Source organism: Electrophorus electricus, chromosome 9, assembly GCF_041902795.1.
Source record: "Electrophorus electricus isolate QZ-2024a chromosome 9, ASM4190279v1, whole genome shotgun sequence".
NCBI lineage: Eukaryota > Metazoa > Chordata > Actinopteri > Gymnotiformes > Gymnotidae > Electrophorus > Electrophorus electricus.
In genome coordinates this window covers 19,162,501-19,177,706 of record NC_137505.1, presented here as the reverse complement: position 1 = coordinate 19,177,706, position 15,206 = coordinate 19,162,501, and the positions used below count along the sequence as shown (strand labels likewise).

At 40.8% G+C, this 15,206-nt stretch overlaps 3 protein-coding genes across 4 annotated transcripts in view; 2 read left to right on the top strand and 1 right to left on the bottom strand.

The window, feature by feature from the left end:
• The first annotated feature begins 1,615 nt into the window (after positions 1-1,615).
• LOC113567663 (potassium voltage-gated channel subfamily E member 2-like) lies at positions 1,616-4,488 on the top strand. Its single transcript, XM_026995754.3, has 2 exons — positions 1,616-1,828; positions 2,734-4,488. The coding sequence occupies exon 2, from the start codon at positions 2,734-2,736 to the stop codon at positions 3,106-3,108; it is 375 nt and encodes a 124-aa protein (XP_026851555.1). The 5' UTR covers positions 1,616-1,828; the 3' UTR covers positions 3,109-4,488.
• A 153-nt stretch (positions 4,489-4,641) lies between these two features.
• Positions 4,642-10,756, top strand: casq2 (calsequestrin 2). The gene is made up of 12 exons (XM_027032514.3): positions 4,642-4,790; positions 4,917-5,255; positions 7,315-7,399; positions 7,632-7,732; positions 7,853-7,964; positions 8,388-8,461; positions 8,595-8,725; positions 8,930-8,975; positions 9,306-9,360; positions 9,441-9,541; positions 9,669-9,743; positions 10,245-10,756. The coding sequence occupies exons 2-12, from the start codon at positions 5,019-5,021 to the stop codon at positions 10,482-10,484; spliced, it is 1,257 nt and encodes a 418-aa protein (XP_026888315.2). The 5' UTR covers positions 4,642-4,790; positions 4,917-5,018; the 3' UTR covers positions 10,485-10,756.
• Positions 10,757-11,590: 834 nt separating this feature from the next.
• vangl1 (VANGL planar cell polarity protein 1) overlaps positions 11,591-15,206 on the bottom strand; it is a 24,463-nt gene continuing 20,847 nt past the window's right edge. For both annotated transcript variants that reach the window (XM_035523024.2, XM_035523025.2), the window contains exons 7-9: positions 14,101-14,236; positions 13,746-13,980; positions 11,591-12,978 (exon numbers count right to left, since the gene is read on the bottom strand). In XM_035523024.2, the coding sequence (XP_035378917.1) occupies positions 12,718-12,978; positions 13,746-13,980; positions 14,101-14,236 (632 nt within the window). In that variant the 3' untranslated portion in view covers positions 11,591-12,717. The remainder of the gene's footprint in view (positions 12,979-13,745; positions 13,981-14,100; positions 14,237-15,206) is intronic.

Below are 15,206 nucleotides of genomic sequence, written 5' to 3'. Positions count from 1 at the left end.
TGCACGAATGAAAACATTCATAAAGAAATACTTAAGATTCCACTTGTGAAAAAAAACATTTTCATTTTTGATTGCACAGCAGAGCTAGTTTTAGAGCATAAACTGTCAGGACTATGCCACAATCACCTCAACACGTTATTTCATTAGCCAACGTTTCTCATCTTAGCCAAATCATTTGAACATTATTATTTTTTTCCCCCGGCGACAGAAGAGACATTGCTGTTGGAGACTGTTGCCATTGGTCACGCAGTTACTAAACCAGTTCTTATAGATTCTGTGAAGCAGTCCTGTGTTGAGCACCTCTGAGTTTACACTAATAACAGAAATCATGGTAAGGTGGGTGTGGCTTTTTGGCATTGTTGCTGTTGGAAAGCGACAAAAGTCATCTGCAGTAACAAAGACTGTCCTGTAGGCTGGATGATCAGAAGGAGGCAGATCGGAAAAAAATCTGTCTGCATAAAAGCAACAACAACATAATTCACCTGTCAAGTACCCTGTGAAAGATTAACGACTATATGGAATTTATGAATATATGTGATTTTTTAAAAAAGTTAGTCCCTTAATCATATCTGTTCTGTGAGCTTGTCAAACTGATTCAGAAACACTGAAAGGCAGCAGCTGTTTTTTTTTTTAGCCAACATACACCAGGTTAATTTAAGAAAAATCAGTGAACCATTAAGAAAAATGTGAGGTATGTTTTTAGTACCTGTAAATTTACTGACATATGAACACTAGACTGCCCCCTGCAGTAAATACCAGAGACCTGCAGTAGTGAACAGTAACCTTATGGTCATGACCTACATGAACTTGCCAAAAATAATAATTTCACATAATAAAATATTGTTCAGTTTCCTTACTATTTAAAGTTAAAAAATGTAAAATTTTAAGGTTGCCCAGACACTTACTTTTTAAGTTAAAAAACAAAAAGGTTTGGTTTTTATGATGAAAATCCAAACTTTATAAAATAAAATGTAGACGTTAACTGAATTACACACACACACACACACACACACACACACACACACACACACACACACACACACACACACATGCAAACAGGCTTAATTAAAGTGGCTTTCCAGACCATGTTTAAAACATATTACTTGGCATCCCAATCTTAATCCAGGTTTCATTAAGGCTTTTTTTCAGAATGCTGTGTAAGCAAGCTGCCCCCACACGGCAAGGTGAGTCATATTTTGTTCTTGTTCATGATACTGTAGCGCATTTTTGTACCTGATTTAAAAACATTGGGTGCTGCTTTATGCCTATAAAGAGTCCGTTTATGGATTAGCCTAAATGTCAGTCATGAATCATTAAAACGCTGGAATGGATGCCACCTGGAGGTGAAAACAGTACTGACTGTTTTTATTTAAATGCATTTTTTGCCCTTGAAAAAAAGGGTGAGAGATTAAAGTGGCTGTTTACATTCAGTTGTGCACATCTCAGCCACTTGAGTCCTCCAAACATAATTATAGCACATGACCATGTGGTTATGTGGCTATGTGGTGGTTATGTGGCTTTGAAGCATAACGGGTAGTGATTTAGGACCTGGGAGGAAAAAAACCTAATGTCCTTGAAGAATGAGATTAGTTATACAGAAGTAAAAGGAGTTGATATGAAGAGTGGGAGTAGTGTGTGTACACACACACACACACACACACACACACACACACACACACACACACACACACACACAATATCATTCGGTTTACACAAATGGTATAAAGGGTGAGAATTTGTTCCTGGGAACTCATTTAGTTATACAGATGGCTGTAAACTCTCTAAACTGTCTTTTCTTCATGTGAACAGCACTGGAACTAAAGCTAATGTAAGTGTAACACCACTTTCTCTGTAGGAATATTCATTTTCTGCTTTATAGTTAGAAAAACACCTTTAATGTCTGTTGTGCAGTGAAAACAATAGATTCTGTGCGAAAATGTCCTTTCTTAGCAGTGTTTATTTTCAGTAAAAATATAGCAGGTGTCTTAAATCTAGCATAAAGCTCAAGGGTAACGAATACATGTATCATATGCCTAGTTAATCTTGTTTTGTAACACCCTGTTCAGTGCTGATAGTTCTACAAGAGAGATCTGGTTGGATGTACTTTTTAATGATGCAACTTCAGACAACACCATGGACTCACACTGGAAAAAAAAAACCGGAAAGTGGAAACGGACAGAGTTATTCTGCAATATAATTTGCATTAGTGCAGCCAAACCTGGAGTGTATTAAAGCTGTCTACTTCTACTACATTACAACTGCATTTCAATACCACTGCCCTCATCAGTCTTCTATGAAGACAGGCCATATGAATTATATATAAAATTTCCCACACTAAGCACAAAAAAGCTGACTATTGTTATTCTAGTTAATCACCTTTTTGGGCAACTATCCTAGTTAATTTTTTAGATTTCTAATCAGTATCATACTACCTGTGGCAACTTCGTGCTTTCTTTGTTTGCGAATAAAAGCAAGCCTAGTTTGGTAGGCTGGTTTACTGTTACACAGAAAAGGTGGGTTTGGATATTTAAAAAAGGATAAGAGGAAAAAAGCTTTAATGTAAAATCTAAAAATGCGTAGCTTGGAGTTTCTGTTTCTTATAACTCAGAACCAGTTCTGATTTCTGAGAAGTGATGTCTTGAATACCAGCCTGTAAGAAAGTTACATACTTGCTGCTCACTCCACAGAGAACAACATATTGTCTTAACCCCAACATTTTTGTCCTGTATTCAGATGCCAATATCATCTGATTGGTCCAACCTGACCCTGCACCTGCAGGACTCGCTAACAGGTGCACTCAGTGACTTTCTGGAAAACTGGCAGCGGAATATCACACAGGGTGAACGCGTCCTAGGTGCCAGGCTGGCCGAGGAGAACTTCCGTGACGTCATCTGGTACCTGGTGGTGATGATCGGGATGTTTGCCTTCATCGTGGTGGCCATCCTGGTGAGCACAGTGAAGTCCAAGAGGAGGGAGCACTCAAACGATCCATATCACAAATACATTGAGGGGGAGTGGAGCTCGCAACCACAAATCCAAGCCTACAGTCAGAGCTACGTCATCTCCAGTCCCGCCCTGAGGGCCTTCGATGGCCCCTGCTCACCCTGATGCCTCCTGGGAAAGTCAAATGGACTTAAAAAGTCAGCTTTAAATATTTGATTCTAGTTTTTATTTCATATTAAATAGATAAGTGTTACTTACAAAACCAGATTGTATTCTATTGCAGTAAGTGTAGATTTTCTGTTAGTGGTAACTGTAACAGTGCCATGTCAGCTTTGAAATAACATTTAGCACTAAATTCAGATTCATAGTTATTGTAACATATTTGATGTCCAGATATATACTGTATCTTTTAGTATTTAAAGCAGAGCTGAGAATCCAACTAAATGTATTCTGTAACGGCAGCCTGAGTGCCGCAGGGCGCAGAACAGGACGCACAGACTCCCTTGACGTAATGAGATGTTTAATAACATAAAACATAAATGACAATGGCAGCACTCACACATAGTGACAGCGATGAACATGAACACACAAATGATTTAAACACTAACCATGACAACAACCTAGGCAGCATTAACATAAACGACATCAACAATGACCAACGATGAGGCACACACAGACGGGGGTTTAAATAGACAAAACACTAAACCCCGTGCAGGTGTGTGCCATCACGGAGGGCGTGGCTACATACACATGTGAACCCTCCTACGTGCAGGCCGTACCACGTGACTCGTGAAGGGGTCGAGCGTCCCGTGACATATTCAAGTCACAAAATAGTAGTCTGACATACCCCGGTGATGATGCCACACTGAATATTAATATTTGAGGCAATGACATCAATAAACTAATGCCAAAACCCTACAGCAGAGCTATACTGCCTCTGTGTAAGTACAGAATGTTTAAAATCCCTTCTTCAGTTGCAGCAGTGTGCCTGTGAAGAGCCAATCTTAGTTCACAAAGGGTCAAGGGGTCATAGGCAGGGTCAGAGCACCAGATTGTTTGGGGAAATACTCCATCTCTGGCTCCTCCCATTACTCCTCCCAAATAAGGAACTAATTGTCCAGCTGTCCTGCAGAAATGGCTATTTAAAGCATTAACTTAATTACTTTGAATGCTTATATACACGCACATACAGCCAGGAGCCAAGCTGAACTCACTGTAATCGTACATGTGGGAACATACAGTTTGGAAGGTGTCCACGGCCAGGAATGGCAAATTGTTAATGACGTTTTAGCTTCAGTGGGATCATTTTCCAAAGAATGTGAATGTGTGAAATATGAACAATTAACATATAAAGGCAATATATATTTGGTTCTATCAAGTACATAAGTGTCTGGTTACAGTATAATATGCCTAGAAACACCAGGGCTTTGTCCAGGGCAGGCACGCACACATACATGTGTAGCTTGTTCCTGGAGCTGTGTACACTTACTGATTACTCTCCATACAAGAGACACTACACTTGGGAAACCTTGACATAACCTTATCAAATGCTCTCTTGTTCCTGTCATGAATTATTGTTTGTATGGACAGATAGTCCTCACCAGCGTTCCTGGCTCTGCCTGTATAACGCAAGTATTTTTAGCCATTAAACAACTGGGAAGTATTTTTAGCGCAGGGGGAGAGACAGAGGGCCACTGCTATGTAAGGTATCCCTCTCTCCCTCACCCTAAATCCTGCACAGCACTGCCCTGGGCTTTGTTTCCAGCCGGCAATGAGAGCTAGGTAACTCAGAGGGTTTGGGGACCCTGGGAGAGAGACACAACCTGGAGAGAGCCTCTTTACCATTGGTAAGGTTTTGCATGAAGCAAAGAGGATATTTGAACCATGAACCACTCTGACTATTTGACCTCTGCAACTCTTTTGCTTTGATGTTTTTGTTTCCTGTCTGGTGGATTTTGGTTCTTTCCTACCAGGGCTGGATTCTCAGACCTGCACAGAAGGCTGCCAGAAACGAACCTAAGTGTGTGTGTGTGTGTGTGAGTTTCAACAGTGTTTCTGTGTCAGTGGTGGGAACCATGAGGACTGTCTGGTTCTTTGTGTTGGTGTGCTTGAGCCTGGCAGGCCTGGCCTGGGCCAATAAAGGCCTGGAGTTCCCTCGCTACGACGGCAAGGACCGTGTGCTGGACATCGACAACAAGAATTACCGCAAAGCCCTGAAAGCCCATCGCATGCTGTGTCTACTGTACCACGCCCCTGCACCGGCCAGCAAGGAACTGTCAAAACAGTTCCAAATGACCGAGCTTGTGCTGGAGGTGAGAGAGACCAAACACATGCATGGATGAATGGATTAAATAAGGAGAGAGAGAGTCATTTGGGGAAAAGGTTGCATGAGCGTTATGGAGTGACTTTCAAACAAACATTTTTACTGTATACATCTGCAGTTATATATTATGGCAAAGGCCTCATAAGCTTTCAGTAAAATAGGAGCTATAAATCACAACTAGGAATATATTCTAATCTCAGAGGATATAATATTTTAGAATTTAATCTCAGCGTTATTAATAAATTTGGGTTTGTACACAGAAGTGCATGTTTAATAGGTTTAATCTCAAAGCACACAAACATGAAGGAGAATCCAGGGAGGCCTTCCAGTGTACTATAGAAAAAGCTGAGTGCTTCCTGAGCTCAAAGTGCTCCTGATGCACTTTGCTTGCACAGCTGATGAAGGACTTCTGATCAAATCCTCTGTTCATATATATATATATATATATATATATATATATATATATATATATGTGTGTGTGTGTGTGTGTGTGTGTGTGTGTGTGTGTGTGTGTGTGTGTGTGTGTGTGTGTGTGTGTGTGAGTATATCAGTGCATGCATGTGTGAAGGTCAATATTGGAGTGAACTACTGCTATCATCTTATATTATTTTATGTCCAGTACTAAAACATTTCATACCTGGTGCAAAGAGAATGTATGCATTCCAAGAATTACATTGTGGATATTTGCATTTATACAGTAGTTTACTCAAGCACCTAAATTAATCGATACAATTCCAAGACTAGATTAATATTCCCTTATTATTCTTTGCTAATTTCTTAAGAGGTGTTATGAGAGTCTCTTTAGTTTTCTCCTTATTGAATTGTATGGGTATACATTTTTCTTTCGCTCACATTCCAGTCAGCCTGTCATTTCAGCACTCATCATCCTCTCAGAAGAAAACAGTACTCCAATGAAAGTGCTAGCATGTCTTATTTACACCTGTCGGCTCACATAATGAATGTAGTTCTCTTCTATTCTTAATAGGTATTCTAGCCAGGCACTGCAATGAACACTTGATTTTATTCTTAGCACCTCCCAAACGTTTGTTACAGATGCTTCAGTAGCTAAGACCTCCCAAACGTTTGTTACCCATGTTGCGATGTTGTTGCTAGCTACCGATCGGTTCTTTTCTTGCACACACAGTTATTAGATAAATGCTGAAGTAGGCAGCTTATGAACCACGCTTATGAACAAATATTATACACTAATTATAATATTTCACCAGACATAGATTAAGCATAGTTTACCCAGACTTCTTTCCTGAAAAGGGATTTTAGTTCAAAACAATCAAAGAAACCTGTTACTGATATATATATATATATATATATATATATATATATATATATATATATATATATATATATATATATATATATATATATATATATGTATGTGTGTGTGTGTGTGTGTGTGTGTGTGTGTGTGTGTGTGTGTGTGTGTGAACTGTATTTATTACAAATAAATATCTATTAGAACAGGATTCCTTTACATTTATGGTCTACACTGAGGTTTGGAAAATAATTTACACTCTGTAAGAATCATAATGTATGTTACACTCTGTAAGAATCATAATGTATGTGATATTGTTCAGTCAGTTTTTATACATTAAAGTACACCTTGGATACACCACTGTTCATCTTATCATCTTACATGAACTTTGCTTGATCCTATATAAAGCCTGTATAAATCTTCTATGTCACTGTACTAAAAATAAAAAATGACAAGGTTCCAAAACTATCAAGATATATATTTGACTGACCTATGAGATTTTCTTCCATGGGTCTTCCAAAGTATATTGTGAATTGCTTGGGGGGAAAAAAAATGTCACTTACTCTTGAAGCAGCCATGCTTATGAACAAAATATGCATACATGGCATTTATGTCATTTTGACCTCTTGATGAATAAAAAAAAAGAAAAAAAGAATCTAAAATAAAAAGGTGTGTCAGCAAGGTGTACAGAGTGTACCGCAGCATGGAAAAGGAAAACGCTGATAGCTGTTGTCATATGAAAATATCTCAATGTCCGTCTCTCTGGGGCAAATTGCAGCTGGCTGCTCAGGTCTTGGTGAACAAGGACATCGGTTTTGGAATGGTCGACTCTGAAAAGGATGCCAAGGTCGCCAAGAAACTCGGTAAGGCTTAGAAGACCTTCAGGTAATTGAGAGCCTGACGCATTCAAATGAACTCCCAAAGAGGGTAGGCCTCACCCCGGCCGAGACGATGAAGCTCTCCATGCAGGCATGGAAAGGCATGGGTAAACTAATCAGAGTGCAGATTACATGCAGACATTAACTCCCCTCCTTCGTCATGTGATGTTTAATACAGTGGGGATGCCAGCTAATACTGCTATGCACATTTTTTCAGGTCTACATGAAGAAGGAAGCGTGTATATCTTTAAGGCTGACCGCGTGATTGAGTTTGATGGACTGCTCTCTGCAGACACCCTGGTGGAGTTTCTGCTGGATGTAAGGCTTCACTTGGCATACCGTTCCTTCCACTGCATAAGTGTTTTTCAGGTTTTTAAGCACAGCAGTGCTCCATGTTGAGCGGAGTTAATGTACAATGGCACCCTAATTCCATCGCAGGTGTTGGAGGATCCGGTCGAGGTCATCGATAATAGCCTGGAGCTACAAGCCTTCGACCGCATGGAAGAGGACATCAGACTCATTGGCTACTTCAAGAGTGTGAAGTCAGAACGTGAGTTGTGAGCATGTCGATTTGCTTGGCTGAAATAACTAACCAAAATGCTAGGTTATGACTATAGGTTAATAAAAAGGGTCTTTTGTCTTTTTTTCATTTAGACACATACACACATACACATACTGTGCTATACGTCTACAGAAGCCAAGCAACGCCCATTAAAGATGGCACTTTTTTCTTATCTTAGAGGTAGAGTTATAACTGTACGTGACTATAACTGCAGCTCTCGTTAGATACACACTGTAGGATTCACTGTAGGATTCACTGCTCTCAGCGCTGGCTGTCTCTGCCTTGCACATTTGGCCATATGAGCTAAAGAGCAGGAGGGGAAAGGTCAGCTATTTATGGCCTTCTCTCTGGTCCTTTCTTAGGTCAGCATTCCCCAATGGAATTCAATTAAATGATCGCTTCTCTTCTCAGATTTTCTGGCATTCAAAGAAGCTGCTGAGCAGTTCCAGCCTTTTATCAAGTTTTTTGCAACTTTTGATAAATCTGTGAGTGCCTTATCATGCCTCCTCTGCCCTTCAAATATGACTGCGTAGGCATTAAGTCAGTCCCTCTGCTTTCAAAATTACATTTGTATCGTTAGGGAAAGTTACAGAATATATTTAACCTTTCATGTTTCAGGTCGCTAAGGAGTTGACTCTAAAGATGAATGAGGTGGACTTCTATGAGCCCTTCATGGAGGAACCTGTCAGTATTCCAGACGGGCCCCATACTGAGGACGAACTTGTAGCATTTGTTACTGAGCACAGAAGGTAACTAAAGGGATGAAGGTCTGGGTCATTTTAAGGATGGTCAGGCTGGTTTTGCGCATATAAAGATACTTGCTGTTGTTGTTGTTTTTTTTTTTACATTTCTGCTCCAGTTTGCTTAGTAGAGAGGTATGATCATTGCAGATGGAGGACAGTGCTCTGAATGCTGCTCATAGCCTTCTCTTGAACTGTGTTTCACTACTATAGGCCAACACTAAGAAAACTGAGAGCTGAGGATATGTTCGAAACTTGGGTGAGTAATGGCTACATGTTCCTTCAATTCTGTGCCATTTCAAGCAGTGCAAGCAATATATGTAGACACAGCTATTAAATTACACAACAAAACAAACACTGGAGTGGCCAATGTCAGTGATTGGCCTGTAAAATGACCTCTAAACAGTAACCACCATTTCATACACACAATCATATCACGCGATACAAACTGTATCCTTTGGAATGACGCCGAGCAGGCTGCAACCTGACTGAATGAGTCTTAAGTGAAACTTTCCTACTGGTGCTCAGTTGTAATGTGGTTATAATTTGGTTGTGTTTAATCACCTCACTGAAATATTCTGCACGCCAGGAGGACGACCTAGATGGGATCCACATTGTTGCCTTTGCAGAAGAGGAGGACCCAGGTACAGAAAGCATGTACCATTTAAACAAGTTAGTTCAGGTTTGGAGTTTTACGTGCTAAACTTATTGATATTGTTTTCAGATGGCTATGAGTTTTTAGAGATTCTGAAAGAGGTTGCCAGGGACAACACGCAGAACCCCGACCTGAGCATTGTCTGGATCGATCCTGATGACTTCCCTCTGGTGAGGACCTGAACAGGACCAGGACTTGCTAATTCAACAGCACCATGTCTGCAGTGGACCAAGGAACCATTTTTGTTTATTATGTTTTTCCAATTTCTTTTTGTTCTCCTCCTGTCCTCTCTTTTAGCTAATTCCATACTGGGAAAAGACCTTTAAGGTTGACCTCTACCGGCCTCAGATCGGAATAGTTAATGTCACAGATGTAAGTGCACCAGCAAGGTTTTCCACTCCACAAAAGGCTGAACTACTAACATTCCAAAACCAAGCAAGATCAAGACATTAGACTAATCATCAAATCATCTAGAGTGAAAAGTGCCGACTTCCATGTGTCAGCTAATGTTAAAAGCTATCCTTCCTGGGCTAGTTTATATTCCCATTCTTTCTTCTGTGTAGTTTTAAGGCACTTATTTCTGATCCAAAGTACTTCTACTTTTACTGAAAGAAAAAAAGGCACCACTGATGTAAAGGAATGACATAAAAAAAATAACAAATTTCTCCACTGATTTTTACATGGTTAAAAAGTATCCAAAATCTTTTGTCAGTGTAAAGGTCAGTTTAAAGTGTTGCTGATGCAAAAAGTGTTGTTGATGCAAAAAAGACTGTAAACATTTTATTATCAAAACATTCCTTTAAAGTGACAGTGGATTATTGAATAATGTTGAATGTGATTTTGATCTTTGATGTTTCACGGATCCTTGGATAGGCTGACAGCCTGTGGATGGAGATGGACGGCAGTGATAATTTGCCCTCAGCTGATGAGCTAGAAGACTGGATAGAGGATGTGCTTTCTGGGAATGTCAACACTGAGGATGATGACGACGACGACGACGACGACGACGATGACGAGGACGATGATGACAGTGACGATGAGGATGAGGACGATGACGACGACGAGGATGATGACGACGATGATGATGATGATGACGACGACGATGATGAGTGAACTTTGGATTCTGTGGAACCAAAATCTAATTGCTCAGGGACAGCTAGATCCTCTATGAGCTCCTCCACGAAAACATAATTTTGGACATTTTTTGTGCATCATCAGCAGTCAATTTACAACGTCACAAATGTGTAAATGTGTTTTATAAACAAAACTGATTACAAAACAGCCTTATATGACAGTGGAAAGACCCAATTTATTTTATACATCTATATCTTGCTCTGCAGGAAAAACTGTTGAAAATATTCCAAATTAAATATTATGTGAAATAATTCTTTCAGAGCAGTATATTTTTTTCATGGAAAATAGCAAGTTTATTAGATGAAATGTTTATTAGATCAGATGTTATGATAAGGTAGCTGTGTTCATGGTAATAAATCTATGTATTTTTTGTCAGACAAAAATTACATAAATTTCATTTTAACCATTTAAAAAAACTATTAATATTTATAGCTAAATCTGCTACTTCCATGGAAACATGTTTACTAATAATATAAATACCAACATATGGTTTGCAAAAGAAACTAAAACATTCCTAACCCAAATTTCCACACAGCCTAACACAACTTTTATCAAGATTTGTATGGTCAACACACACATGTTCAGTTTGGACAGAAGAATTTAGCCTGATTACATAGTATCACTAACAACTTGAGGAAGAAGCCAGAACTTGCTCAATTATTTCAAAGTACTTGCACAGGCAGTGGTAGCTCAGTGTTTACTGTACTTGACTTGTAATTCGAAGGTTGCTGGTTCAAGCCTCGCTGTTCCCAAGTTGCTAGTTAGTCCTCAATTGCTTAAGTTGTACTCACAATTGTAAGTTGCTTTGGGTAAAAGTATCAGCTGGATGCAGTAAATGTATGGGAGTACAAATTTGATTTGTTGTTAAATGTGGCTATTTAACAACGAAATGTCTGCGTTTGCAAATCCAAAAACATTGCCTTTTTAACTTAAAAGGACATAGAAAGTCATATGCTGAGAAATATAATACCTAACTGTACTCTGCTTCATAAAACATAACAAAAAAAGTCTATGATCCTAAATAGGTGTTTGTTATTGATACTTGAGAGAAGTCAGTAATGTCAAAAAACAACAAATTGTATACATTTGTTTGTCTCAGATATACAGTTTATTGGAAATGAGGTCCCTATGCACTTTGAAAAGAGATCAAAGAGAGTGATCAGAGTCATCACAAGGGAGAACTGAAGAGGGGCTGAAATAACTTCATATTAATGACTATTACAAGGAATAGCCTATGCTAACATACAAAAAAAATTACTAATACCTTTATAGAAATATATACAGACAGAGGTATACAAAATGTTTGTACATACACTCATAAATTAAATATATACACCTATATGTACACATCCAAATATCAATGTTAAAAGTACAAAACATAAACTATCATTGTTCGGTGGCCGGACAGACCCCCAAATTACAAAAAATGCATCTATTCTTATAGAAACTTGCAGGAAGAGATGCTGGCCATACGAATGTTCATTGTGAAAAATCAAAAATTCCAACTAACCACAAACCTGAAAGGCCTATAGGGAAATATGAACAGCACACATTAAAGACAAAAAAGAGAAGAAAAGAATCCAAATCCAATGACACTTGCCACCATCTATCAGGAAAACCGGAGCCCGAGTATAAAACAGTGCGTGCGAGGTGTAGAAAAGTATGACAGACCGTTTTGCGCCCTGTAAAAATCAAGGACTCCTGAAGAGCAAAGGTCTGTCAAAGGTTTTGGCAGCATTTCCCGGGCTTGTGTTTTCATACATGGTTTGTAGTTTTTCCACAGTGGTTACATCACAAAAATGAGCTCGGCGCATTACACCTGGCAGGCATGTTCAGTGACGCGTACCGCAACACCTCCCATTTGTCGTAGCCCTGCCTGCTCTTACCTTTCTGTAGGACTCCATCCTCGATGTACAGTAAGCTTCTGTTCATTCTTAAACACTGCTTAAATACATACAAATACTCACATACCAACACATTCACTCTCACACTTGCAAGGACTAGTCACAGCCTTTTTAACATCAATACTTATTTCAGTCCAGTTCCTCAGAATGAAGATACTGTTGTGTATCAATATTTGTCTGGTATGTGATATGCGGTTTGTAAAATGTGGTCTGTAAAACCGGAAAAGTAAAAAGTGAACAAACAAACAAAAAAACATAAAAAATGCAGAGCCGGTTGGGAAGTAAAATGGACCTCGTGTCCTCCTGCGTCAGATGGACGTCTCCGACTGCAGTAGCAACACGAACTTGTGTGACTTGGGGTGGACGTACTCCTCTGTGAGCTTGAGACTGGGGAGGGCTTTGGTGCTCACCACCAAGCTGAAGTCCGCGTTTCTCAGCTGGAACTCTGTGCCATCGCGCAGAGGACTGGTGACGGAGGCCTCACACACCAGCGTCCACTGCAGGGCCTGCGGACCCCCGCACCCATACTGGAGGGTGGGGCCTGGATTCAGGTAGCTCTCCAGAAACGCCTGAAACAGGGGAGCAGCACATTTTTGATTAAGGACAGGGGACCGAGCTCTGAAAGCGGGCTAGGCTACGGTGTGTGTGTGTGTGTGTGTGTGTTTCTGTGTGTGTGTGTGCGTTTGTGTGTGTGTGTGTGTGTGTTTGTGTGTGTGTGAGTGTGTGTTTGTGTGTGTGTGTGTGGGTTTGTGTGTGTTTCTGTGTGTGTGTGTGTGTGTGTTTCTGTGTGTGTGTGTGTGTGTTTCTGTGTGTGTGTGTTTGTGTGTGTGTGTATGTGTGTGTGTGTGTGTGTGTGTGTGTTTGTGTGTGTGCATGTGTGTGTGTGTGTGCGTGTGTGTGGGTTTGTGTGTTTGTGTGTGTGTGTGTGTTTGTGTGTGTGTGTGTGTGTGTGTGGGTTTGTGTGTGTGTGTGTGTGTGTTTGTGTGTGTGTTTCTGTGTGTTTGTGCGCGTGTGTGTGTGTGAGTGTGTGTTTCTGTGTGTGCGTGTGCGTGTGTGTGTGCGTGTGTGTGTGTGTGTGAGTGTGTGTTTCTGTGTGTGTGTGTGTGTGTGTGTGTGTGTGTGCGTGCGTGTGTGTGTGTGCGTGTGTGCGTGCGTGTGTGTGTGTGTGTGCGTGTGTGTGCGTGTATGTGTGTGTGTGTGTGCGTGTGCGTGTATGTGTGTGTGCGTGTGTGTGTGTGCGTGTGTGTGCGTGTATGTGTGTGTGTGTGTGTGTGTGTGTGTGTGTGTGTGTGTGTGTGTGTGTGTGTGTCCGTTTGTGCGTGTGTGCTGTAGGCACCTTGGGCGTCATGCTGTGAGTGATGCAGAAAGCCAAGTGCTGTTGGATGCTCTCCATGCTGTGGCAGTGCTGCTGACGTGTTGTGCGCAGATACTTCTGCAGCGCGCGCGCCATCGACGGGAAGACGGCCTGTGCCGCCTCACGCGGGTCCAGCACGTCGCCGGGAGGCTTCTTCTTCTCCTCCTCCTGCAGACGGCGCACGTGCGTGAACGCCTCCTCTACTGCCACCACCAGCCTGGGAGAGGCAAACACAACCTTAAAGGCTGTTCTGTTTCCCTTTCATTGATTCGGCTGCAGTTTCTTGCTGTGTGATCATTTGCTACTCTGAGTCTGCATGAATCTGTGGTGCATGTACCGCGCGCGCCGCTTGCGGACTCTCCTCTCGTGGTCGGCCTCCTCGTAGTAAAGCTCATTGTGGCTGGTGTCTCTGTGCCTGGCTGCAGCGGCCATCTTGGCTCGAGACTGACTTGCTGCACCGTCGCTGCTAGGACCTGGCAGGAAGAACATTGGCATTGTGGGACAGATCTAAGATCGAAGATCTCAGTGCTTTCTGTCTACATTGTGTCCTCACTGTGGCATTTCATAAAAAGTAAAAGAGGCTGAATATTTTTGCAATCAACATATAACCAAATGTAACGTAACCAAATGTACAAATGGACATTATAACTCGAGAGAAAACAAAACTTGTTAATTCCTCTATAAATCACCACAATGTGCACAGAATATAAAAAACATTTACACAAAGCCAGCATTGGTCTTCTGATTCCACCCTTATATGTCCCTCATTGACCTTGCAGACAAAGGCCGGCCGTGTCTGCACCAATAAGCGTCTTTATTGAGTTTAAAAGAGCTGCACTCATCATTATTCATGCACAGGTCTGTAGATTCATATGTAATGAGGTATCTGCTTCGTATGCATAATTCGGCTTTGGAGACATAAGGACAAGGGAATAGAATGCACTATGCATATTTATCCATGTTCAGGTGATGGATAGGATTAATAATGCATGTCTGCGCTGGTGAAGGGTGGATCTCAGCAGCAGTGCAGGGCCAGGGGCTGAGCTACTGTTATGCTGTAGCCATTCAATACGGCTTCTCCAGTTGTTTTAGTTCACCATAGTCACAGTCAGTGGGGCCAGACATTCGCTCTAGTGAAGATAAGTTGATGGCCCTTGGTGAAGCACACACATGTAGGACAGGATTGCAGATTTAGTTTTGCACAAATGTACAACATCATCATGTATTTATTTCTACGCACATGTAGGAGCGGATCACCTTGTTTTTGCACCACACATGATCATCTTTAAAAATGTAAGTATTTAGTCTTACTTTGATTATCACGATTAGCCTTAGTTAGATTAGCAGATTGGTTAATTCTGAGTAATGTTAATGCATTGTTTTCCTGCGTCAGGATGTGGGACCCATTCTCATCAGTTGTTTACAAAAGTTGCTGTTATAATA

Excerpts from the sequence above, each read along its gene's own strand:
- LOC113567663 (XM_026995754.3), top strand. The coding sequence starts at position 2,734 with ATGCCAATATCATCTGATTGGTCCAACCTGACCCTGCACCTGCAGGAC.
- casq2 (XM_027032514.3), top strand. The coding sequence starts at position 5,019 with ATGAGGACTGTCTGGTTCTTTGTGTTGGTGTGCTTGAGCCTGGCAGGC. Across the intron at positions 9,542-9,668 it reads ATCCTGATGACTTCCCTCTG|CTAATTCCATACTGGGAAAA; the intron begins GTGAGGACCTGA and ends CCTCTCTTTTAG. Across the intron at positions 9,744-10,244 it reads GAATAGTTAATGTCACAGAT|GCTGACAGCCTGTGGATGGA; the intron begins GTAAGTGCACCA and ends ATCCTTGGATAG.